At 35.7% G+C, this 25,223-nt stretch overlaps 1 protein-coding gene across 2 annotated transcripts in view; it reads left to right on the top strand.

Moving 5' to 3' along the window:
* The window catches only part of LOC117426637 (E3 ubiquitin-protein ligase ubr3-like), a 74,017-nt gene that overhangs the window by 18,187 nt on the left and 30,607 nt on the right, over window positions 1–25,223 (top strand). The window contains exons 23-31 of one of the 2 annotated variants that reach the window (XM_059033695.1): window positions 1,252–1,422; window positions 1,605–1,637; window positions 2,774–3,237; window positions 7,754–7,842; window positions 14,139–14,288; window positions 15,113–15,246; window positions 19,848–19,958; window positions 20,747–20,947; window positions 21,562–21,698. In XM_059033695.1, the coding sequence (XP_058889678.1) occupies window positions 1,252–1,422; window positions 1,605–1,637; window positions 2,774–3,237; window positions 7,754–7,842; window positions 14,139–14,288; window positions 15,113–15,246; window positions 19,848–19,958; window positions 20,747–20,947; window positions 21,562–21,698 (1,490 nt within the window). The remainder of the gene's footprint in view (window positions 1–1,251; window positions 1,423–1,604; window positions 1,638–2,773; window positions 3,238–7,753; window positions 7,843–14,138; window positions 14,289–15,112; window positions 15,247–19,847; window positions 19,959–20,746; window positions 20,948–21,561; window positions 21,699–25,223) is intronic. The other variant, XM_059033696.1, reaches the window with a different exon arrangement.

Genomic DNA, 25,223 nt, shown 5'->3' with positions numbered 1-25,223 from the left:
TAAATGCACCATTGTGAAAAGGCAGAATGTAAAGAAATATGAAATCACCAGACCATTTATTATCATCCTTTTTTTCCTTGGGGAAATGGGTACAGGCTTGGGTACGGCATCAGCAGGTTTTGAATAGAGGCAGGTGCAGCCCACCAGCTATTTTACCAGTGGAGCTTGCAACTATCTGGCTCTTTACAAGCTGGTGCAGTGAAATTGAACAGTACAGCTGATCAATGTTGCCTATAGCTTGTAGCCTTTCATAACAGTGTTAAAGATTTGTAGCTGTCAGATTATAAGTGTCTGCAGTTTAAGTAGTTAATATTTGGGATACAGATAATAAGTGAACAACATTAATAGACATTTAATAAAATTGCTCTATGTGAAATAAAGTAAAACAGGTAATATATACTGTGTGCATGCAGTTATCCAGCATTCACATGTTTAGCATTACCCAGGTTGCTCTGGCAACTTGTGTGTGTGTGTGTGTGTGTGTGTGTGTGTGGTGCAAATGGTGCCTTTTCAAGTCTTTTAGTAGGTTTATGGCCGCTGTTATATGAATGTAGCTCTGAAGGTGGTTGTCTGACTGGATTGGTTTTAGTGTAGATAATCAGTTGTTGATATTGAACTTTGAATGCTCCAGTCGTACATAACTTGACTCATTTTGTTTATAAGAAATGTTTTTTGTTTTAGTCGTATTTCTGTAATCCATTAAATTTGAGTTAGTTCTTTTTCTGTTTATTTACTTTTTTTTTAAAATAATTGTATACAGTTTTCAGTCTGTATGTCTTTGACCCATGTGTAAATAATCGCTTTCAGAACACATCAAATGATTGCAATGATGGGCATCAGTGACTTGCATGCATAAAATGTTAGTTATGCAATTGAAATTATTTAGTATAGCGATTTGGTTATTAGGCAGCCGTAGCTTTGAGGCTTGCACTGTTTTACATATTTTTAAATTGGTAAACACAACAGAAATACATTTAATCTGGGTTTTAATTCAAAACATAATGTATTCGTTGTAACACTTATTGTAAAAGCCCCAATTTTATTAGGTGTTACTTAATAGAAAATATTAGTTCTGGCCAGAATAATGATCTTTTACAGAAGCACTTGAAATATTACAGGATGACTGTATTCAAAACCATGGTTCTTGTTGTAAAATTGAAATATTACCGCATTTAATGCAAAGTACTTTCAGAGGTACTTCTATGTAGAGGTTTCCATTCATGTTTTGATTGTTGACTTCAATCATCTTAGGAACCTTGCATTGAAGAACACTGCCATGATAGCTGGTTTCCTGGCACTAACTTGCTGTCCAACTTGCATCATGTTATTAACTTTGTGAGAGTGAGGGTACCAGAGACAGCCCCGGAGGTAAAAAGGGAACCGCCTGCAAGTACAAGCACAGACTCCTCTTCCTTTGCTCAGGTTAGTATGTGCAATCATCAAATTCATTTTGAAAGGAGCTTTTGCAAATCTTAAGAAATTGGAGGGTTTGTTTAAAATGTATAAATATTCATCATCATTTGGGGAAGTGAATTACACTGAATACTTAAAGTCCATGGTAAGCCATGCCTTTTATGTATATTGCCTTGCTTTTTGTATCACAGACTTCCAGGCGATTTTCTGGTCTCCAAAGACAGGTAGTTGTCTGTGTTTTTTTTTTTTTTTAAGTTTCAACAGCACCGGGAATGGCTTTAAAAACCCTTTTGCATGATTCTGCAGTATTCATGATATAAGGCATTCTAGAATAGTTATTAGGAAGATAGTCTTTCAAGATATTCAGCCCAAACTCTGGGGTGGGGTATTTTGCTGCTGCATTTATAGCAGTCCACTTGATGTACAGTCTAACATTGTAATACATGTCCTTTCTGAATGCTAAAACTAGTTAAGTGTTATTTATTACTTTTTATGCATGCATTTCTGACCTTTAACAGCATGTCAGAATGATTAATATTGCCTTGAAATGTGCTGTGTTGTGATTGATATTTATTTTATGGTGCCATGTTTTTTTGAAAGCTGTACAGCAAACATATCTTTGTGTAATTATTCTAAATTATGCTATTGATTTGTATTTAAATTCATGCCAGCATTAATATGACTTTTAAGAAAAGCTGCAGTTATCCGTAATAATGATTTAGTTTTAAACCTCTGGCTTTTCATATCATCGTATATATATCTTGCCCATGTCACTCTGAGGTGGTAGTAATGGGTTTCCAATAAAATGTTATAATTTGACATTGAACCAACTACAGTAGTTTGTTCTGTTTTTTCTCCGAGTGTCTCCTCAGTTCTATGTCCTTGCTTTAAGGCTAGTGCAGAACACCACCACCACAATTGCCACTAATTAACATGTAATTTAGTGTTTCAGCTGGTAGGATTTATATGGCAGCAAAACTATGAAGCTGCTGCAGCAGAGGAGAGCATTTTTTTTTTGGTGAAACCATTGGGTACTTTTATAATCCGTGACAATTACAAATAATTAGACAAGCACCTACAATTTCATAAATCCTTAATGAGCCCCTGCATCCCACCCAACCCCACCTCCACCCTTCACCAAAAACGGACAGTGGTGTCCATTCTGCCTGATTACAGTTGCATTGGTTGTTATTGGATCAAAGACCATAAGTAATGTAATAGTAAAAATAATACATTTTGAAGGTTATATAATTTTGTTTAATTGATATGAAAGATTCCGATATTTCATAACATTTTATATAGCCAGGATATTATACTATGTTTATCAGTGTTTTTAAAGATTTCACACAATGTTTTTCAGAATTCTGGGACAGCTCAGGTCTTTAGCTTAGTTGCTGAACGGAGAAGAAAGTTTCAGGAGATCATCAATCGCAGTAGTGGAGAAGCCAGTCAAACTGTTCGACCGAAATCCTCGGCGACGAAGTGGATACCCCATGGCTCAACTCCCCAGCTAACCACTGCGATTCTGGAAATCCAGGAAAGCATGATATCCCTGCTAATCAAACTGCATCACAAACTGTCAGCAAAACAAAACTCTTTCTGCCCCCCTTGGATAGAAGACCCAGAGGCTTTTGTGAGGCTTGATTCAGTAAAGTACTCCCATGGCGATGGTATTAGTGCAATTGAACGCATCTTGACAAAAGCCGCCCTCCGTACTCGACAGAATAAACGCTGTATACAAGAAATTTGTATGAAGATTTCACCACCGGTACCTCCTAAGAGAAATGGTCCAGCAGATAAAAAAACAATGGACAAAGAGGAAAGGTATGTATTAAGCTGTTGAACAACTTGCTTCCCTTCTGTTCATTGCCTTTGTGGGGGGAATCAAATATTTTATGCCAATTATAGACTTTTTTTTTTCTATAGACAATATGAATCTATTAAGTGAAACTTAAAAAAAAAATTAAACGGAGGATGGAGTTATGGCAATCAAAAATGCCAAATTAAATAATCTGAATTATCCCAAATACTTCAACAATAAAAGCTGCAGCACATGTTAGTATTTTCTTAGGCCCATCATATAATTCCTGGCACTTCAACATGTTGTGTTGTTACTTTTTTGCCTCTGATGCAACATTATGTTTTAAATGATCTGAGGCACTTTGGGAACCGAAGTGAGGTATGTAATGCATTTATAATGCACACAGCTGCAATTGGGATTTTTGTTTATACTACAGTAGAACATTTTCATCTGCTGCTGTGTATTACAGTATGACTGGGATGTGTAGGGCATCCTTATGAACATGTCTTTGTTTGCAAAATGTATAATAATCCAGATTTATAAATAAATACTGAGACAAATCCCGTTAGGCATCTGAACTATAATTTTCTGGGTTTAATAGTTGTTTTTAAAACAATTGTGGCAAGCTCAATTTACCTTAAACATTACAAAAAATGATGTATAGTCAGCAAACACATTTACCAACAGACTAAAATGAAGATTAATCTATTCTGATAAAGGAATGCTGCTCACATGAGCCAGTTTCAATTCTTATTTTGTTTAAGTCCTGGTCTGCAGTAATGAAGATTGAATAGGCTATAAGCACTCAATGATGACCTATTTTTGGTAAACTCGACCTGCAGACAAAGACAAAGGTAGCATCTCCCACTAGATAGGCTGTTGCTATAGAAACGACAGTCCAGCCGTAGACGAGCATCAGAATCTCTCATGATATTTTTCAGGCTTAGTGTCTCTGTCCCTTGAGCTGTCAGTGGAAATTAGAGCGCTGCACTGGATCTGTCAGAGTTTGTTTATGTCTTCTTATTAGGGGTCTCTGTTTACAGTCAAGCCTGGTTTGTTTGAGCCATAGCTAGGGCCAAACAGTAAGACACTGGGAAAAACAGAGCAGACAAAAGTACTATTTTTTTTTATGCAATTTAGCTTTTGTTTCCCCAAATTACATGCTGTAGGTTTTGAGAGAATGGAGTATAATTCAGATATTTCACTAGGGTGCAGGCGAGGATAAATGTTGTATTTGATTTACACATTTAGTGAGTACGTCAGTTCCAAAATTACTGGAAGGTTGATGGAAACCTCATAATGAGTCTACTAAATAAATAGAATGCAATCTATGATTCAAATGAGAATAAGCACTAAACAATTGAGCATTCAGAAATTGTCTCTTTTTATTCAAAAATATGTCGTTTCAGGACACTATACTGTAACAGACTATTTTGTGCTGCTTTTTAGAAGCAGAGAAGTGTCCACCAGTCCAAAATATTGCTCTTTGGAGATATTTTGAAATGCAAACTGACTTGCAGGTTTATTTAATAAAATTATGCTCTGCAAGTATTCACACTGGTTACATGACTGGAAAATTTTACCCTGGGAAGGGTAAAGCTAAAAAATGTGCTAAATGTGCATACATTTGTAATTATTTTTGCATATAATGTGAGTTTTGATTTATTATTATTCTTATTATTATTATTATTATTATTATTATTATTATTATTATTATTATTATTATTTTTATTACACCGTGTAACAATTTTTTTTTTTTTTTTTTTTTTTTTGGTTCCTGGGTAGTAAGTGTTATTTCCTAATTGCTTATGCCTCAAAAGTATAGAAAATGGCTATTATTCCCCACAAACTTTGCTTTTGTGACCAGGACAATGATATTTTGAAATTTACCTATTTCCAATGAGAAAACGGGCGGATTTGTGTCTTTTCGTTCACATAAAGTCAGAAAAAAACAACATATGAATCAAAATTAACATGTATTTATACTAAAGTAATACAAAAATGACTACAAAAGATTTAGAAGTAAGTAATTTTTCGAGATTTACGATTATACTGTAAATCACTTTCATGAATCAGCGCCCAAATGTAGTCTCCCATCATGTTCTCGTTATACTGTCCTTGGTAGTGACGTTCAAAGTCCAGTATATCCTGGTGGAAGCGCTTGCCTTGCTCCTCCGAGTACGCTCCCATGTTCTCCTTGAATTTATCAAGATGAGCATCAAGGATATGGACTTTGAGGGACATCCTACAGCCCATTGTGCCGTAGTTCTTCACCAGAGTCTCAACCAGCTCCACATAGTTTTCGGCCTTGTGATTGCCCAGGAAGCCCTGAACCACTGCGACAAAGCTGTTCCAAGCCGCTTTCTCCTTACTAGTGAGCTTCTTGGGGAATTCATTGCACTCCAGGATCTTCTTTATCTGTGGTCCGACGAAGACACCGGCTTTGACCTTTGCCTCAGACAGCTTAGGGAAGAAGTCTTGAAGGTACTTGAAGGCTGCCGACTCCTTATCTAGAGCTCTGACAGATTGTTTCATAAGGCCCAATTTGATGTGCAGTGGTGGCATCAGCACCTTCCGGGGGTCCACCAGTGGCTCCCACTTGACGTTGTTCCTCCCCACAGAGAACTCGGTCCGCTGTGGCCAGTCCCGCCTGTGGTAGTGCACCTTGGTGTCCCTGGTGTCCCTGCTGTCCCTGCTGTCCCAAAGGCAAAGATAGCAGGGAAACTTGGTAAAACCGCCTTGGAGACCCATCAGGAATGCCACCATTTTGACGTCTCCTATGACCTCCCAGTCGTACTCATCATACTTCAAGGCGTCCAGCAAGGTCTTGATGCTGTTGTAATCCTCTTTTGAGGTGCACCGAGTGAGCCAGGGGAAGAGACGGGTACTTGTTACCATTATGGAGCTGCACGGCTTTGAGGCTCCTGGATGAGCTGTCAATGAAGAGGCGCCACTCATTCTGGTTACAGGCGATTCCGATTGCCTCGAACAGACTGGTCACATTGTGGCAGAAGCAGAGCCCATCTTGACGGGTGAAGAAGCTGGAAAAAGGTTGGTGACGCTTCCTCTGATCTGCGACTTGCACACTTTCATCCAACAAGTTCCACTGCTTGAGCCTAGACAAGCTCGGCATTGGACTTGGTGAGACCAAGATCTCTAATCAAGTCGTTGAGGTCTTTTTGGTTGGGGTAGTATGGGTTTCTCTCCTCAGCTCCACCTCTGAAATTGTCATCTGGATCTACAACGTTTTCCTCGCTCTCTGACTTGCTGCTCTCTTCTAAAGACGGCTGCTCTCTCTCCGGAGTAGTGGGTACGGGGAGCTCATGGCAGTGTGGCACCGGGGCAATGGATGAAGGAAGGTCCGGATACGTGATAGCAGGTGCATTCTTGCCAGTCCGACGTTTGGAAGGGTCCACCATGCAGAAGTAGCAGTTGCTTGAGTGGTCAGTGGGTTCCCGCCAAATTCTTGGGATAGCGAACTTCATGGCTCTCTTTTCCCCTCTGTACCATCCTACAAAAATACATTTATTTTACCCATGACTAATGTGTAAGAGATTCTCGCAACATTTTTCATATATGATATATTTTTTCAATAACATTGAAAATTGTAAAACATTTTAAAATTAAAAACTTTTACAATTTTAAAAATTAACAAATTTTATAACATAAAATTCCGAGCAACAATTTTCCATCTTACCTTCCAGAGTTTTTTTTGCAGTGCTCGCAGGTGAAATGAGGTGCCCAGGGTTTGTCTTGATCCCCGATAGGCATGCGGAAATATGCCTTGTAGGCCTCACACATCTTAGCAGATGCTTCCACGGAGTACTTTTTCGCTCTTGTCTTGATAAATTGGCCGCAGACATAGCAAAATGCGTCTGCCGGATGCTTGCAGCCTCTTGATGCCATCTCAGAAAAATGCAGATATTTATCCACTTAGGCAGCTGGAACTAAACTGAACTGGTGGGCTTAAGGCTCCTGTATTTATACTACTATTTATATTACTGGAAGGTTCTAGAAAGTTCTAGAAGTTACTCCAAGTTTACTCAGCACTGAATCTTTCTGGAATGTTCTGGAAAATAGGTACATTTCAAAATATCACTGTCCTGGTCACAAAAGCAAAGTTTGTGGGGAATAATAGCCATTTTCTATACTTTTGAGGCATAAGCAATTAGGAAATAACACTTACTACCCAGGAACAAAAATTGTGTTACATAGTGTTATTAATTCATCCACAGTGGTTACTTAGACTGAATTTTAAGTGTTCTTTAATGCATCTTGTTTAAATTTTAGATTTTTCATCCTGTTAATTTCATAATGAAAAAGTATTACAATTCTAGTATCAGTTTATGGCATGGATTGGATTGCATAATGTCATCAAGACATTATTTTTGGTAATATATGTAGTATAGATACAAGTATCAAAGTAGAGAGCTACTACATATAAGTACAGTATACATTTTAACAAAGTTTGTACCGCGATGAAACTTCTGTTGTGTCTTTTGCAGTATCACATTTTCTTATTCATTGTGTATAATGCAGGCGACAAAAAGCCAGAGAGAGACAGCAGAAGTTACTTGCTGAATTTGCTTCAAGGCAGAAGAGTTTTATGGAAACTGCAATGGATGTTGGTAAGTAGAGGAATATTCCTTTATTTAAGACAGTCAAAAGAATGAAGTACACACACACGATATGTTTTGGCTACTTTTTGTTTTGGCTACTGTTAACCTATTGGAATCTTGCCTTGTAAACTGTGACAATGTGAAGTTTGTGAAAGCATAAGAAATGCCAGACAGATTCAGATTCTACAAAGCCTTAGGTTGAGGATTCCATCTTTTATAAAGCCATAAACCCTTGTTGAATCTGAGTTTGTCACCACCAGATGGGGCTGTAACAAAGGAATAAATCTCAGTGCCAATCAAATCGCTACGTACCGGTGTTGTAATTGCACATGTACATTTCTAGCAATAATGTAGTTTTCTAAAGTTGTGCAATTCATTCTTGCAAAGAACAATGCTGTATACATGTGTGTAGCAGGATAGGCATTTCAATGTTCAATCAAACAAATAAACATCAGTACTGAATTGTGTATGTTCCAGACATAGAGAGAACTGTCCTCTTAAACGCATAAATATTTTCATTCGGATTCTTCAAGCTTGTGCCAAATTTGTGAATTTCTCACGAGTGGTCACTTTTTGATTGACACTTAGTTCAGCATTGCATAACCTTTAGGTGCAATACATGGGTGCCATTCTTTCTTTTTCACAAGCCCATACAAGACTGTACAGAACATAGACATGTTTGATAGACCATAATGACATACATATGAAGTGTAAAAAGTTGCCAGAATGTGTACCTTGAAACAAGAATGACAGCAAGCCAACTTCGAGTCTGAACAGGTACATAAATATATATTTTTGTGCCCCTACTAACCTACTCTTTTAAAGGTTAGTATCCTGGATTTAACAGGTTGTCTTATTTCAACATTTCTGACCACATTAGTTTTAATATCCTTTTGCTTGTGTTTTAGTATTATTTTAATAATATCCTTAGACTATCTCATTGTCCCTTAGACTATCTCATTGGTGATGTACACATTGTAATTTAGTACAGTTCAAAGGAAATATTTGAATGCAAAATTGCTTCAGAATACATTGAATGGTCTGTTTTGAGTTTCCAAAAGCTGTATGCTGTACATGTATGCATTGTTGAAAGAGCTAAATATTGCCTTTTTAAATACTACTTAAAAATGAAGGACATAACTATGACTCCTTAAATGAGAAGCCTTGTGTTTATCTACATGTTGTTAACGTAGCTGAAAAAAGGCAAATACGTATTCTTTAAGTTTATATATTTAATTAGGTGAAGGGATATAAACATGAAAAAGCATTTTCATATACTGTGCTAGAATCTTCAGCTCAAATGGTCTATTAGTATATCAGTTTGATGTCATGCATGCCAGGGTCATGAACTTTGGTTGTATCTTGTAAATATACAGTTATATAACTGTTCACAAAACAACCATGCTTCTCAGCCTTGCACTCTGCAGAGTCCTTGAAATACTAGTGCCTCCGGCAAAACATCCTTTTTTAAAAATTTAAAGCAAGGTGACACCAATTTCCTAGCATCTTTCATCTGCAGAACCCTGTTAGAAGAAGAAATTAGCTTCAAATGGTCTTCTGGGATTATGCATGCTGGTTCAGGGCAAATGATATTGGGTTGCTAATAGCTGGTTTGACTCCAGGGGACCACCCTGACACACAATGGTTAGTAAATGAAAAATGTTGTCTACAATTAGAAATTTAAGCAGTGTTCAGCAGTACTCTGGTATTGTAAGAGAGTTAATTCATGTAGTAATGGTTTTACTACCAAGAGACAAAATTGTAAACCATTAAATACATATGAATAAATGCCTGGAGTAAGAAACCTCATTAAAACTGGACTTTGTTTATTATTACTTAAATAATAATAGTCTTGAAAGACCTGTGTTTTCTGTGTTTAATTCATTATAGTGATGCATTCTGAACCGGCCCTTGTGAGCTTGGTTTTTCCTCTGTGTGTGTGTTTTCATTTTAATGATCTAAAAATGTGAATAGAATCTGGAGGTTTGCTATTGTCTTTTAGATTGAACCAAAGGTTACAGAGATTACCAATATTTGTCTGGTATTAACTGTGTGAATCTGTGAAATAGGAAAGCGTTGGGAACATCTGTTCAAATATTAATGTCCCTGCATGACATGTTAGAAAGAAGTCTGTTGCAGTGGGGAATTTGTCTAATGTTCACAATGCAAAAAAACTAAACGGTTCACAATAATTGCAGGAGATACATCAACACACATTCTTTAGTCATACTGTCAATACTGTGCCTCCTTTTGAAATGTGTGTGTGTGTGTGTGTTTTTGAAATCTATCATAAGTTGACTTCAGGTATTTATTAAGTCTGGATTTTAACCTTGGTCTTCGCAATACCTCTACTTCCTAGTAGCCTGAAATTTGGCAATGTAACCCTGAAAAAAACGCATGTTTCAACTTGCTCTTGGTGAACAAGGTTTGTATTAGAATAACAGTAGTCGGGTCCTTTGTTCTTAAGCCTTTCCAATGTTCTATTCTTAGTCCAACATTTACTTGTAGCCTGGAGCTACCGCTGTTACAGTGGCTTTATAATGAAAGATTTTATTATTTAATACATTTTATTGGCTTTTGAATAATAATGTTATTTATATGTGACCTTAAGCACCAAAACCAAAATTGATCAAATTGACTTTTAACATTTTAAAACATATTTGTAAATTAATTAATATTTGACTCCTGTGGCAATCAGTAAGAGTCATGATATTAATTAAATTTCATGTAATAAGCTACACAAGGCAAGATTGGGAGCCAGGAAAATTTATTGTGTAAGCTCTATCTGAATAGTGTGGAGTAGTGGTTAGGGCAGCAGTGTGGAGTAGTGGTTAGGGCTCTGGATTCTTGACCGGAGGGTCGTGGGTTCAATCCCTGGTAGGGGACACTGCTGCTGTACCCTTGAGCAAGGTACTTTACCAAGATTGCTCCAGTAAAAACCCAACTGTATAAATGGGTAATTGTATGTAAAAAAATAATGTGATATGTTGTAACAATTGTAAGTCGCCCTGGATAAGGGCGTCTGCTAAGAAATAAATAATAATAGTCTACATTCAGTTAAAGTACAGTTTTCTGTGGGGCAAGAAGAACTTTCCTTTCCACATAGGCACCATCTTTTTTTAATTTGCAGTCTGTAATGAAATATTTGTAGTGACATGTGACAATTTTTAAAAGATTTTTCTAATTTAACCATAACTCTCAATTGCTGTCCATAGGAAGTGTAGTGTTCTTGACAATGAGACACTGAAATCCAATGCAGAAACACAGATAATACATTAATCTTTACAATACAAATGTTATTTAACTATTCAAATTAAACAAAGCATGTTGCTGTGACATTTTGGAAACACCTAATGGCCACAATGGTTTTATATGATTTTTGTTTTTTCTTGTTCTAGTACAGTGTAGTTTTTGTGGTGTGTGTGTCAGTTATCCATAAAGTCAACCAACCAGATTGCTTACGCCTCCCATTAATCTGGTTTCTTGGTGTTGTGCTGTAAGACTTGAAAATAATAGTCACTGAAGCAGAACCGCTATTCCATTCTCTGATATACACCAGTATCCTTGTGGGGGGGGGGAAAAGCCTGCCTTTGACTATTGTTATACTATGGACAATTTTCTACATCCCACAACATGCAGTTTCAATTTCCTAAATCTGTCAGTGCATCTAGTAGAAAAATAAAGCACTGTTTAGAAAAAAGACACTCAAAAAGTTGTTTACATGCCCTGTAATTTTAATATTCATTGCAGCACTAACTTAATTAATGATCTCCTGAACACTTTTTATGAAGTTTTGGCATTCGTGAACTCACTGAAATACTGCATTTCTAAATTACATTGGCATGAACCCTTCAAGCCTGTCAAAACATAGGTCCTATCTGATGCCGCCATTCTAATGTGCTACTCAAGCAGGCTACAGTTTTAGTCGCTTGGCAACATATCACTGTTAGGGATGTTGTAACTGACCACACATGTTTTGCCTAGCTTTCAAATGGGTGTTTTGGCTTTGTTGGCAGTGTAAAATTCATTATTGTCAGCTTTTTAATAAAGCCCCCTGAGATTTCTTTACATAATAAAGTAACTATATCAGATTTTGCTGGGGCTCATAAATGAAAACCAGGGTACCCCACCGAAGCAAAGAAAATGAGACAATTCATCGGACATGTGGGTGACCAGTGACCTTACCAATATTGGGGCCCTGCAACACAATTCTAATAATGCTAGTGGACTGAAATTAGATTTGTAATGTTGTATACTTCTGATGTAACTTTTTCTATATTTGAGATGCTGCTTTTCATAATTTAAATATTGGGGGGGGGGGGATGGAATAGAAGATGGAAATGTCTGTAGTCATTTACTAAAATCTTATTATCACAGCTTAATGGATTATCGGACAAAGCTTTTTTCATTTATAGTATGTAAGTTTATGTGCATTTGTCAAAATATGTTTGCAGCCTCCACAGATGATGCGTAAATTGGCTCATTGTTTGTAGGGTCATCACCGGGCCAAGCACTCCAGTTTACTGGTGCAGCGAAGGGAAAGAAAAAAAAAAACACAGATTGGTTATTTATGCAGTGTGCTCAATCCAATGTTGATTTATAAGGCAAGTCTTTCTCTGAAATGATGAAGTATATATGAACATTTCTGTCTATATCAAGGTTTGGAAGATTAGGCATTGAAGGGAATCTGTAAAACTGATTTTGTGAAAAGATAATGCTTCCCATGTTTAATATGTATGTACGTGTTGAAGATTTTTTTGATGCAGCCAGACCATTGTAGGCCAAGAGCTAGTCTTTTGGTTACCATGGAAACTTTGCTGAATGGCTGGCTATACACGCCTCCCGGTGCTCTGAGAGACAAAGCAGGGATGACGGGAAGCAAGCAAATTGCTTAGTATAGAAGCAGAGGGAAGATAAAGGAGACAACTTTAACCAAGTCTGCTGCAGTGCCATAATATAGAAGGGTGATCTTTGTAAAGTAGACAGGAATTCAGATTTAGGTGCATGTAAGCCATACTCCATATTGTATGGTGCCAACTTTCAACCAATATGTCCCAATACAGTACCAGCTACTGTATATATTTTAAACTATACTTTTTTACCTAATGACTTGATCGCATTTACTGTTCCTTTTTTCTGATGATTTTCTTTAATGTTAGTTTTTGTCTCTGCTTTTATAGTTTAACACCACGAAACGATTAGTCTGTCCATGTACTCTAGCTGGCCTTTGTTATTGCTTTTTATATCCACATGTTTTGCATTATTGACATTGAAATATGCATCCTGATATTGGTAGTATCGCAATCTGCAGTATTCTTAATACCTAACCTGTTGTACGGTATATGTCTCTCTTCATTAAAATTATTACTTCAGACCACCCTTTAACATAATAAATTTACAAATGTAAATGTGAAAAAATATTTTAACAAGAATACATTTTAGTCCGGTGATTTATTCCGTCGTGGAAACAGTATTTCTAGGATGTTCCATTTACCTATAGCAATTGCTGCTCTTTAAGAGAATTGATTTAAAGTGAAAGTTGTCAACAGTAGTTTAAATACTAGCTTGTTAACATGTTTCCTAGCTATTTTCAATGTGGTCACAAGAGCAAGGGCGTAGGTGGTTGGTTGAAGAGAAATTCTAATTATAAATACACATTTCTCTGATTTTTATATTTCTCTAAGCATTGTTTTGATAGTACGTGTAATAATTAAGTTAATAACACGTGTAACTGTGGAGTTTCTAAGAAATTGCTTTAGGTAAATCTCTGAAATCTCTTCATGTATGCATTTTACTATTATCTGCAATCCATTTCTTAATATCAAGTACAGTGCATTTTCATTTAAAATTAATTGTGTATTGGATGTTTTGGGTTCTTGCTAAATGTATAAATGCCAGATAAAGAATTGCTCAAACTGATTTCAAGAATTGATTGAACTTAGCATAATTTCAAATTGAATGTTTGTGCCAAGAACTTTCACAGGTTTTAAAAAGTAGAACAAGTATCGAGATTTATTTTTGTGAAGATGCTGTGCTCAAAGTCCTGGTACTTTGTAAAGGGAGCTTCGGGTTATTTGGGTTTTCCTTTGTCAGTTGCTTTCTCTGTAGTGCATCCGATGTGGGTTATGTAATTTATGTTGTGCTCAGCATAAAAAAAATGGAAGTTCTTTTAATGTACGGAAAAACCAAAGAACTGTGTATTACAAACCATCAAAAATAAAGAATGTGTAGCCTATAGTTTTTGTCTATTTTATTTTTTTTATAAAAAGTATTTTTTACAAGTACATACATATTTTGATTTAAAGAATCGCCTGATGCTGATGTTGCCATGGACCTTGGATCATCAGAGCAGCAGGATTCTGAGATCCTTTATGACTGCGTCATTTGTGGGCAGAGTGGTCCATCTACAGAAGATCGGCCTACTGGCTTAGTAGTTCTGTTACAAGCCTCGTCAGGTAAGTAAAAAGAAACGTGATCTTCAAGTGTGACTGATAAAATTCACTCAGACTTATTACCTACTGTTTTGTGGTGTAGAATTAAAATACTAACAAGACTTCATAAAAAAAAAAAAGTACAACAGTGTTGGGTAGATAAAATGGCTGCACTAAAGGTCAGGACAAAAGTCTGAGTGGTTTGATATCTAGGCTGCAATAATAACTTCAGATTGCATATATATTAACTCTGCACACAAATGTTAAACACAAGTTTTGTTATTGCAGTAGCAAGAGTAACTCATGTAAGTGCTGTCTATTTCTTACAAATAAGTCAATTACATTGTTATATCATTTTTTAATCTGTAATGTATCACTTCTGCATAAGTTGTTTACAGTTATACAGTAAAGATTTGTCACTCTTCCAGTACATCTTATCCTGTGTACAGATGTCATTCTGTGCATAGAACATACCGCACTATTGTAAAGGTTTGTTAAATAGTAGTTCCTGGGAAGAATATCTGTTTTTGTGATTTGTACAGTGTGTAGGGTGTCACTTTTATGAGACATCAGTTGGCACAGTTTGAGCAGCCAACATCCAAACTGCACAAGCTGATGTTTCTTATACACATATTAGCTTGTAATACAGTATTTTAGAAGTTGCAAAATATACATAATAACTCTATCTATATTCTTAAAATGTATGTCGTTTCTGGTCAAAGTGTCTGTACTTCATTATTTTATGTAAATATTGTGTCAGAAGAGTAAGACATTAAATAGAAATGATGATGGCTCATTACCATATCATTGTCGTCCGCTCAAGCTTTTGCATACGTAATGTCTTTCAGTCCTGGGGCACCGTTGCAAGAGCACTGAGCCGAAGAAGCTGCCAACCAGCGATGAGGAGCACATTTACCCCGTGGATACATGTGCAGCTACGCATGATGTCAGGCTGACAACATTGCAGCGTTTCTTTAATGACGTAAGTAATTTGCGTAAGATGCAAATCCTCCTCTTCTTGGGCCATCATGGTATTAAAATAAATAAATAAATAAGAAAAAAGCCATTTATTAAGAAGATTATAGATTTCTTCAACTCTCATACGCTCAAACCATTGCTGACTTAATCCCTTTTACAGATCCAGTATGCCATTGGGTTTTAAAAAAAGCGATTAAACAGACACACAGTCAGATATGTTCCTAGCTGTTTACTTAAAACAAATTGAAATAGAGACATCTGTGTTTTTTTGCATATATTTTTTTTATATTCCTGGTATGTTGGTTAGTGACTGTAATAATTTTAGGCTGGGTGTAAAAGCAACATCATTTTGTTGGAATTGAAAAACTGGAAGTACAGTCACTTTCATGCTGCCCTTGCTTGACATCCTGTCTGCCTTTCAGTGATGCTGTCACAGTTTGTAAAATGTTAGGTTTGCCCATATACCTTCTGAGGAGTGCTGTTGCTCTGCCTTCTACAGCCAGTTCCCCTGCCTTCATGCATCTCTCAGGGGTTCACGGATGAAAAAGCTAAAACATTTTGTCACAGTATGATGGTCATTTCTGCTGATCCATGATGTAAGTTTTTGGTGTGTGCACACATAGATTTAACCTTTTAATCCATACCTGTCTGTGGCTGCTAATTGTTGAAATCCTTTTAAATGAGAAGTCAAGAATGGTGTATCTCTTCATTGAAGAAAAGTGCATATTACTGTTAACTAAAATTAGAAACATTTGACTCTTTTGAGAACATAAAAATTACTAGATTAATTTGTGTTTTTCAGAAGAATTCTGTTCATTCAGTAGAAAACCGCTAACCGTGATTTAACATGGGTGCTCAAGGGGCCATATAAATGCAATCTTTAAACGCTGTGCAGATCACTTAACACGTGAATTATACGGGTCTAGGGATTCATCAGAGTTGTCTCCATACAAGTGGTCTTTTGGCATGATTTAAAACTAATTTTTCGATTTAATTTTCTTTCTACTTTGTGCATTCAGCATTTTCTTCTGAACCCATTTTAATATCTGTCTCATTACTTTATTATTTTTTATGTTTGACAAGCTCTAGAAAGCAGAGCATTCTGACTGCAACAGCAAAAATTCCTTTGCTGAAGCGCAGATTTATGTAGTTTTGATGTCCTGTTGGCATCCGTTGTTCGATTTTATATGTTTCTATAGCGAGAGCTTAGCCAAGTGTTTCTTAGTTTTGCTGTGTGGTCCTTGTGACTCACTGTGCGACCCTGAGCAAGTCACTTCACCCCCTTGTGCTCCGTCTTTCGGGTGAGACGTAGTTATAAGTGACTCTGCAGCTGATGCATAGTTCACACACCCTAGTCTCTGTAAGTCGCCTTGGATAAAGGCGTCTGCTAAATAAACAAATAATAATAATAATAATAATAATAATAATAATAATAATATGTTTCTATAGCGAGAGCTTAGCCAAGTGTTTCTTAGTTTTGCTGTGTGGTCCTTGTGCTTTCTTTTCAACCAACCATTTAATATATATATATATATATATATATATATATATATATATATATATATATATATATATATATATATATTAAAATAAAAAAAAAATGTGTTTTAGGAATTAAGTTTGTTAAGCACATCTGGATATTCTTTTTTTTTTTTTTTTTTTTGACAGTTAATTGGAAACAGACTAATCAGTGTTGTTCATTAAACTTATGCATATAAATCTGTTCTTTGTGTGAGGAACTTTTCAAATGTATATGATATGTACATAATACTCTGAAATCAGATGTGTAGTTAACCAAAATATTATATTAAAAAACATGACATTTGTTTGACTCAAAATACATTCAGTTATGGTAAAGTTTGGTCAACCATGCCTAGTTTCATTCAGAATTTTAGATGCTTGTCTCTATTGTGCCAGGTATTTCCCTTCAAAACCTGAAATTGATGAACCTGCTTTGTTCCATCTCGTCTCTCTCTCTCTGTCTCACTTCCCTTAAATTTCTTAGCAAGCTGTGCCAGGAGGTGCCACCCACATGAGCACCTGCCTGTGCTGAAGCTGTTTTAGGAACCCAGGGGAAAGATTTAGTCGTGCCGCAAAGACAAACCTTCTCTCAGGAAACTTTGCTAGAAATGTAGTATCCACTGTTTGTAAGGCTTAGAATTTATATATATATATCATTTTTTTATATAATACATGGATACCCTTGTGACGCTAATATTAAAGACGATATGTATAAGAAGTGTTTCTTCTTATGGCCAAGTCTTTACAGAACAACGTCAATCTATGAAAGAAGGCAGGGTTAACCAACTGACGATGCTTAAGTTTAATAGCAGCATTTAATGCACAGGACATATTCTTTCATGAAACTGTAAGTGACACTTAATGTGCTGCTTGCGAACAACCATTATTATGTTATATTTGTAATCTATGTTATGTTATGATTTCAGTTTTTTATATAAATTGTTCCGGGAATCAGTGCTGTTTTTTTAATATTTTGTTGACAAATTATGTGTTCCTACTAATAAACTGAAACATTTAAATTATTTATTTACACATTCTAAGAAATAATATTGAATAAGACTTATTCGTAATAAAGGGATGCATGACTAAATAAATGTCCATAGCTGCTGCTGCTGCCTAATCAACACGCCAATGCGCGTCGATAGAATGACTAATTGAGATGATTAAAGGAATCGGGAGATTATTAATCAATAAGTGTTTTAATTAAGCAGACTACATGACCACCTTGCGGTGGGAGGAATGAAGTGCAGCCTAAGAAAGCAGGTTGCGTAAAACGCAGGGCCCTAATCATGATTGAAAACCAACACCGGATGATAATTATAGAATAAATAAATACATAATCAAGTGCTGCAAAATAAAATGGAAATTTGTGATTAAAAAAAAGCAACACAAATGGTTAAAACTAAAGAGTACAGCAACAATCTCAAAATGGCAGTGATACAACTAAATGAAAAAGGAGAAACTACCAGCAAAGTAGCAGAAAGACTTTACCGAAAAGCACTGTGTGGCTATTGACAAACACAGGAGAACAGGAACTACTGCAACTAGCTCCAGGTGTGGAAGACCAAGGAAGATTTCTGCAAAATCTGGAAGAAGAATCATTCGAGCAGCCTGGCAAAATCCTCGCATTACTGCAAAAGATTTTACAAGTATTGAGAGAAGATGGTCAAGAACTTCATGAGCGAATAATTCAATGATACCTTAACAAGCTGACTGTCCATGGGCAAAAACAAAGATGCAAACCTTTGTTAAAAACAATACACAAAAGGAAGCGATTGGAGTTTCCCATTTAATACTTGAAGAAGCCCGATGATTTCTTCAACCAAATTTTATGGTCCTATGAATCCAAAATTGAACTTTTTTTTTCACCAGGAAAGCAACAATATGTTTGTAGGAAGAGAGGAGAAGAATTTAAAGAAAAGTTAATTATGCCCAGTGTTAAACATGGTGGAGGTTGTGTGATAGTATGGGCTTGTTTTTCTTACTCAGGCACAGGCGACCTTTGTATTGTTGAAAGATCAATGAATGCTGCAAAATATCAAGACATTTTGCACTCTCATGTGCTACCCAGTGCTAGAAGGCTTATTGGACGATAGTTTGTATTCCAGCAGGATAATGACGCTAAGCATTCTGCGAAGTCTACAAAGGAATTTCTAAAAAAAGGAAGATTACAGTTATGGATTGGCCATCACAGTCCCCAGACTTGAATTCCATCGAGATGCTGTGGATTGACTTGAAGGTTGCTGTTGCAAAAAGGAAACCAAAGTCGATTGCAGAACTCAAAGCTGTATGTGTTGAAGAATAGGCAAAAATATATCTGGAAAGATGCCAGGAACTGGTTTCAAAATACATAAAAAGACTACTAGCTGTAAAGGAAGCAAAGGGTGGACACACAAAATACTAATGTCAAAGTATGAAATTACTTTTTGCTTATTAAGTTCAATTTTATGCATGTTATGTAATAATTTGTTGTTTTATTATAAAGCTAAATCTCTAATTTCTATCTTTTTCAATAGAATGATTAGAAATTATAGAAATCACTTTGTGGTTTTTCTTTTTTCTTTTTTTTTTTTTTTTTTTTAACTGCCCAAATGCTTTTGTCTGTGATTTGGTATATTTTTTTCCCAAACCTTTGAAGACTGCATCTAAACAACATTATGAATAGTATTTAAAGGGTTAGAAAACCTCTAGAAAATGATGTGATAAAACTGAGCAAAATTAGTCTTGAATGGTTTATTTCTTTAATCGAATAAAGCATTATTTAGCCCTCAAATGGCTTTTATTACCAATTACAGTATGATTGACTTACTTTGCTGCATAAATAAATAAATGTCATCCTTGTCAGATTCCTGATTTACTTCAAGACCCAACTTCATAATCCAGCTCTCAGTTACTGTGCAAACATAAACCAACATGGATATATATGGTTTCAAAATTTATGTTTTGCAAGGTTTGTGATATGTGTGTATAAACTTTCAAGTGTCTGTTACAGTTATAATCCATTTTTTATGTCTGTGTAGTCAGCTTCATGTATATGCTTACTTTTGATGTCACTTGGACATTTTTTGTGCTTTTCTCATTTAGAGTTCATGCTTGCAGTCAGTATCTATTGGCTGGGAAGGAGGTGTGTATGTGCAAACCTGTGGCCATACTTTACACATTGATTGTCACAAGTCTTACATGGAGTCATTGCGGGTAAGTTGCTTTTTGAACATGAGAAAGTCAATTGGGTGGGGGGTGGAGAGTTTTATTCCAGCATAGATGGCAATATGACACTCTGTAAGTGTTAATTTAGCTGTGTTGGAATAATATCTGTATTGGATGAGGTATAGGCAGAATGACACATTTTATTTTATCACATATATTTATTTTAACATTTACATAATGCAATCAAAACTGTAACTTTTTGGGCTATAGACACCTGCAGTATACATTTTACACCTTCAAGAATGGTAGAAAACTTGTCTGTCCTCTGTTGAGCTTCCTGTTTTCTGTGAACTGCTAATAACCCTTTGCAGCAATCGAAACACATCTCTGTTTCCTTGCATGCTTTGAGTGAGTCAAAGATGTGTCACAGCTGACTGTGTGTGTGTGTGTGTGTGTATATATCAATGATATATGTATATTTTTAGCAATGTCACCAGTCAAAGTACTAACTTTATTAGATGAAAAGTACTGTAACATGTCATAGATGATGACAGGTAATTTGTAGTATGTCAATCAAAGCTTCACTATAAATTCATAATAAATGGAATTTAATCATGAAATTACCATATACAATATCAGAATGGTTTCATGTAGTGTTTGGCATTGACTGCTATATTTGTGTTGTATGTATGTATGTATTTATTTATGTTAAATAACAATTGTATTGTTCACTGTATATAGGAGGTGTTATATATAAATATATACAATGAATATTATAAATGTCTGACTTTGTAATTTAATTTCTTACTCCATTCATAAATTCTGCCTTTCTTCAGAATGACCAGGTCCTTCAGGGCTTCTCTGTGGACAAAGGAGAGTTCACATGCCCCCTATGCAGACAGTTTGCCAACAGCGTCCTCCCCTGTTACCCAGGAAGGGGGGTGGAGAAAGCCCCCTGCCAGACCCCCAGCAACAAAAACTTGCCGGTTCTTGTAAAAGAGGTGGAAGATTTGCAAGAACAGCTGGGAACATTCTCAGTAAGCACCAGTGAATGGCAGAGAGAACTCTATTAATTTGATTTCATATTCCTCATGCCATCTCTCATGTGTCCCTGCCCGCATGATGTAAATATGATAATTGTAGAGAAACCGTTCCTTTACTTTTGGGTTTTGTAGGTTTGTGCAGTACTAATAGATGTACTGTATTTGGTTTGATCAATAATCAATGTTGACTGTTATTTGTTCCAGTTTCGCTTCATTACTTCTGCAAAAGGAATTGTTCAATCAGACAAGGCTGTGTTTTCTTTTTACATTTGTCTTGTGTTTTGAGAAGGTTACTTTTGGACTCTTGATTGCTAGTTCACAAATATTGAAAATATATATGATTGTTGATAGGTGAAATTGTGGACGTATCAGTCCAGAGATGATAGACAAAGAGAAGGAGACTCTCAATATAATCATTTTCTGGATTGAAGTTTCCAATTCATAACGGATTGCTTGGGTTGGGAAGTTTTAAATAAAAAGGTTGTGAAGATTGTGAAATGCACTATTTATGTAAGAACAATTGCTTGCACTAATTTATTCCATAATAAATAAGTGCATATACTGTACAACATAAGGGTACTAACTATATTTTTACCATGTTTATGCAGTCGGAAACCAACCTTAGTAGAGAGATGGAGTCTGTGATAAAGGATATAAAGAACACTACACAGAAGAAATACATGGACTACAGCAAAAACCCTGGTTCCCCTGACAATGATTTTCTCTTCATGTACTCTGTAGCTAGGTAAGTACATTGTCTATGGTATACTGGTAATTTTTATTTTTACAAAACTAGAATAGATTTATATTTTAAATAAGTTGTAACTCTTAAAGCAATGGTCAGAAGTGGTTAAAAAGTGTATTTTCATAGCTCAATAAAATGTACTGCAAGAGATCATAGTTGTATTTCCTGCAGGTTCGTCAAATACATATATTTTATTAATATGTCCAAAATGCAAATTTGAGTGCCTCATAAGATATAATAACAACTTTTTTATTTTGTGTTTTTATTTACACAACAGTATTCAGTTATAATCGATCACTAGGCACAGCCATAATATTTAGTATGTATTGTATAATAAAGTTTTCTGTATTTAAAGTGCAAACAAGTGCATCTTTTAAGATCTTTGAGAACAGAGACTGCCTCTAACATCCCTATAGTTCTCTCTCCCAAGTTTGCAGTATTGCAATCAAAGGATGTAAATAGTACAGTGTGAAAGCAGCATTCATCATTTATTACAATTCAACAACTTTTTTTTTTTTTTTTTGCCATGTGATTAACTGTGTTGGGATTTTTTCAGGACACCTTGTATTCCATGTCTCCTTTCACACTACAGCAGCCAGTGTTAAAGGGTGGACATTAGCATGCATGTTATCTGAAAGCCAGTTTTGAGCCTGTACCTTCTAGTGCTTCCTATAGAGGATCATGTATCTCAATGGGTAGTCAGTTATGCATGCTATCTGTTTTTAAAGTTGTGATTCAGCTTTGAATAATTCAGGAGTATACCGATGCATACATTGTGGAGAGAAAATACTTCGGACAGATTGGGTGGCTTTGCAGATATGTTACCTCCCAGCATGGGTGGCCATTTGTAGCATCTAAAGGGAGCATCTCCAGGATTTGTCTTTTTGAAACCAACTATCCAAGAACTAAAAACTAACATTTTACCAGCAGACATAAATCACTATCTGTGGCATACTCAAAACCTGATTGAGCATTACAAGTACCCTGGCATTATTGCTCTCTTGTTTGTAGAGCTTAAAAGCTGCTTTTCTTGCACTGCTTTCTTCTCAGACCACGGCTGTCTTAAAATTATATTGATTTTTGTATTTGCACGTTAGACATCCTGTTAGCGTATACAAATTAAGGACACTTAACATAAGAGCAAAATAGTATGCTGTTGATAAGCTGTAAATATCTATCCTTAGTTTTGGTTTTACCAAGTTCTTTGTTATTTTTCTTTTCTGTACTTGATTAGTTTTATAATTGTAAGTGGCAGAGCTGTTCCCAACAGGCACAAAAACAAAATGTTAGAACTTGAAGCTACTGCACTAACCAGTAATTACGATGTGATAGGTGTTGCAGAAACTTGGTTATCTGAGAGTGATGGAGACAAATATAATATTAGTGGGTACACACAGGCAGTGGGTACACACAGGCAGGACAGAAGAGGCGGAAGGGTAGCACTATACATCAAAAATTGAAGCCCAGGTGCTAAATCTGAAAGAAAAAAAACAACGCATAATCAGTATGGGTCAAAATAATTGACAAAAACTCAAAGGGCATAATAATAGAGGTATGCTATAGACCGCCAAATTCAGACACTGAGCAAAATAATCTGTTATACAATTACATTAGAAATGCGTGTAGCAAAGGAGAAGCCACACTAATGGGGGATTTTAACTTCCCTCATATAAAATGGGAAGACCTGGTGGGGAGCATGAAAGACAAAATTGAAATGGTAGAAATGACAAATGACTGCTTCCTAACACAATTTGTCAAGGCACCAACTAGAGGGGGGCAGTCTTTTCAAATAATGAAGACAGAATAACTAAAACAGAGGTCAGAGAACCATTGGCACACTCAGATCACAACACGGTCTCATTTGAAGTGCCAATTAAAACCCCAAAAGTAGCAACCAAAGCTAAGGTTTACAATTATAAAGAGGCAAACTATGAAGTAATGAAAAAGTAGATTGGAGTAAAATAGAGAAAACATCCACAGAAGGAGGATGGTTGTTTTTCAAAAATGTAGTACTAGAGGCACAAAACAATTACATCCCAAAAATAGACAAATCAAAATCTAAAACAAAATGGCCGAAATGGTTTGACAGATCAATTAAAAAAAAAATATATATACATACATATATATATATATATATATATACATATATATATATATATATATATATATTATATATATATATATACATATATATATATATATATATATATATATATATATATATATATATATAATTATATATATATATATATATATATATATATACATATATATATATATATATATATATACTGTGTATATATATGTATATGTATGTGTGTGTGTGTGTATATATGTATGTATATGTATATATATATATATATATATATATATATATATATATATATATATATATATATATATATATATATATATATATATATATATATATATAAAAGGCACTTTACAGAGCGTTTAAGAGGGACCAAGAACAAAGTACACAAAAAGAGTACTTGGAACTAGAGAGTGACATGAAGACGGGATTCCCGCGGTACGGGAAAAAAAATTGGGTTAAATTTTGCGGGATGGGATGGTACAGGAGTGAAGCTCACGGGAACGGGCAGGAACAGGAAATAAAAAAAAAAAAACCTCTTAGGACGGGCTACAATGAATCAAATAATACCTGGAAATACACAGAGGGCAATCTCCATTTCCTGGTTTGGGTCCAGGAGACTGTGACCTCACAGAGTGAGATACCTGCAGGCTACCTGCACCTGCCAGTATGGATGACAGCGACAGTGAAAGTGATTGTAGCCTAATTTTATCAATTTCAGACACCTCTTATGATGTGAATTATGTAGTGACGGATCTGATGTAGAGAGAGAAAACAGGGATTGTCTCCCGTATCAATTCGAGTCGTATGCCTCCGCCATCAGAAGAGTTACTTACAAACCGCAAACCAAGATTATGCAACAGTCTCCTGAGACGGGTTATACCGACAGACTGGAAAATTGCAAACGTTATACTGATCCACAAAAAGGAAGACCGAACCAAGTAACTACAGACCAATAAGCCTGACTTCTATTATATGTAAACTTATGGAAACTATAATAAATGGAAAATTACCTGTATAGTAACAGTATCCTGGGAGACAGTCAGCATGGTTTTAGGAAAGGGAGATGGTGTCTATCCAACCTGGTTGATTTTTTTGAGGATGCAACATCGACAATGGACAATTGCAAAGCATATGACATTGTTTATTTAGATTTCCAGGGATTGAAGGAAATGCATGCACATTGATTAGGGAGGGGTTAACATGTAGAAAACAGAAAATACTGAATAGAGGAGAAACCTCAAAATGGAGTGAGGTAACCAGTGGAGTACCACAGTGATCAGTATTAGGCCCTCTTCTCTTCCTAATCTACATTAATGACTTAGATTCTGGTATAGTAAGCAAACTTGTTAAATTTGCAGACAACACAAAAATAGGAGGAGTGGCAAACACCGTTGCAGCAGCAAAGGTCATTCAAAATGATCTAGACAGCA

Source organism: Acipenser ruthenus, chromosome 11, assembly GCF_902713425.1.
Source record: "Acipenser ruthenus chromosome 11, fAciRut3.2 maternal haplotype, whole genome shotgun sequence".
In the NCBI taxonomy this organism is placed as follows: Eukaryota; Metazoa; Chordata; class Actinopteri; order Acipenseriformes; family Acipenseridae; genus Acipenser; species Acipenser ruthenus.
This window is presented reverse-complemented; position numbering and strand designations above follow the sequence as displayed.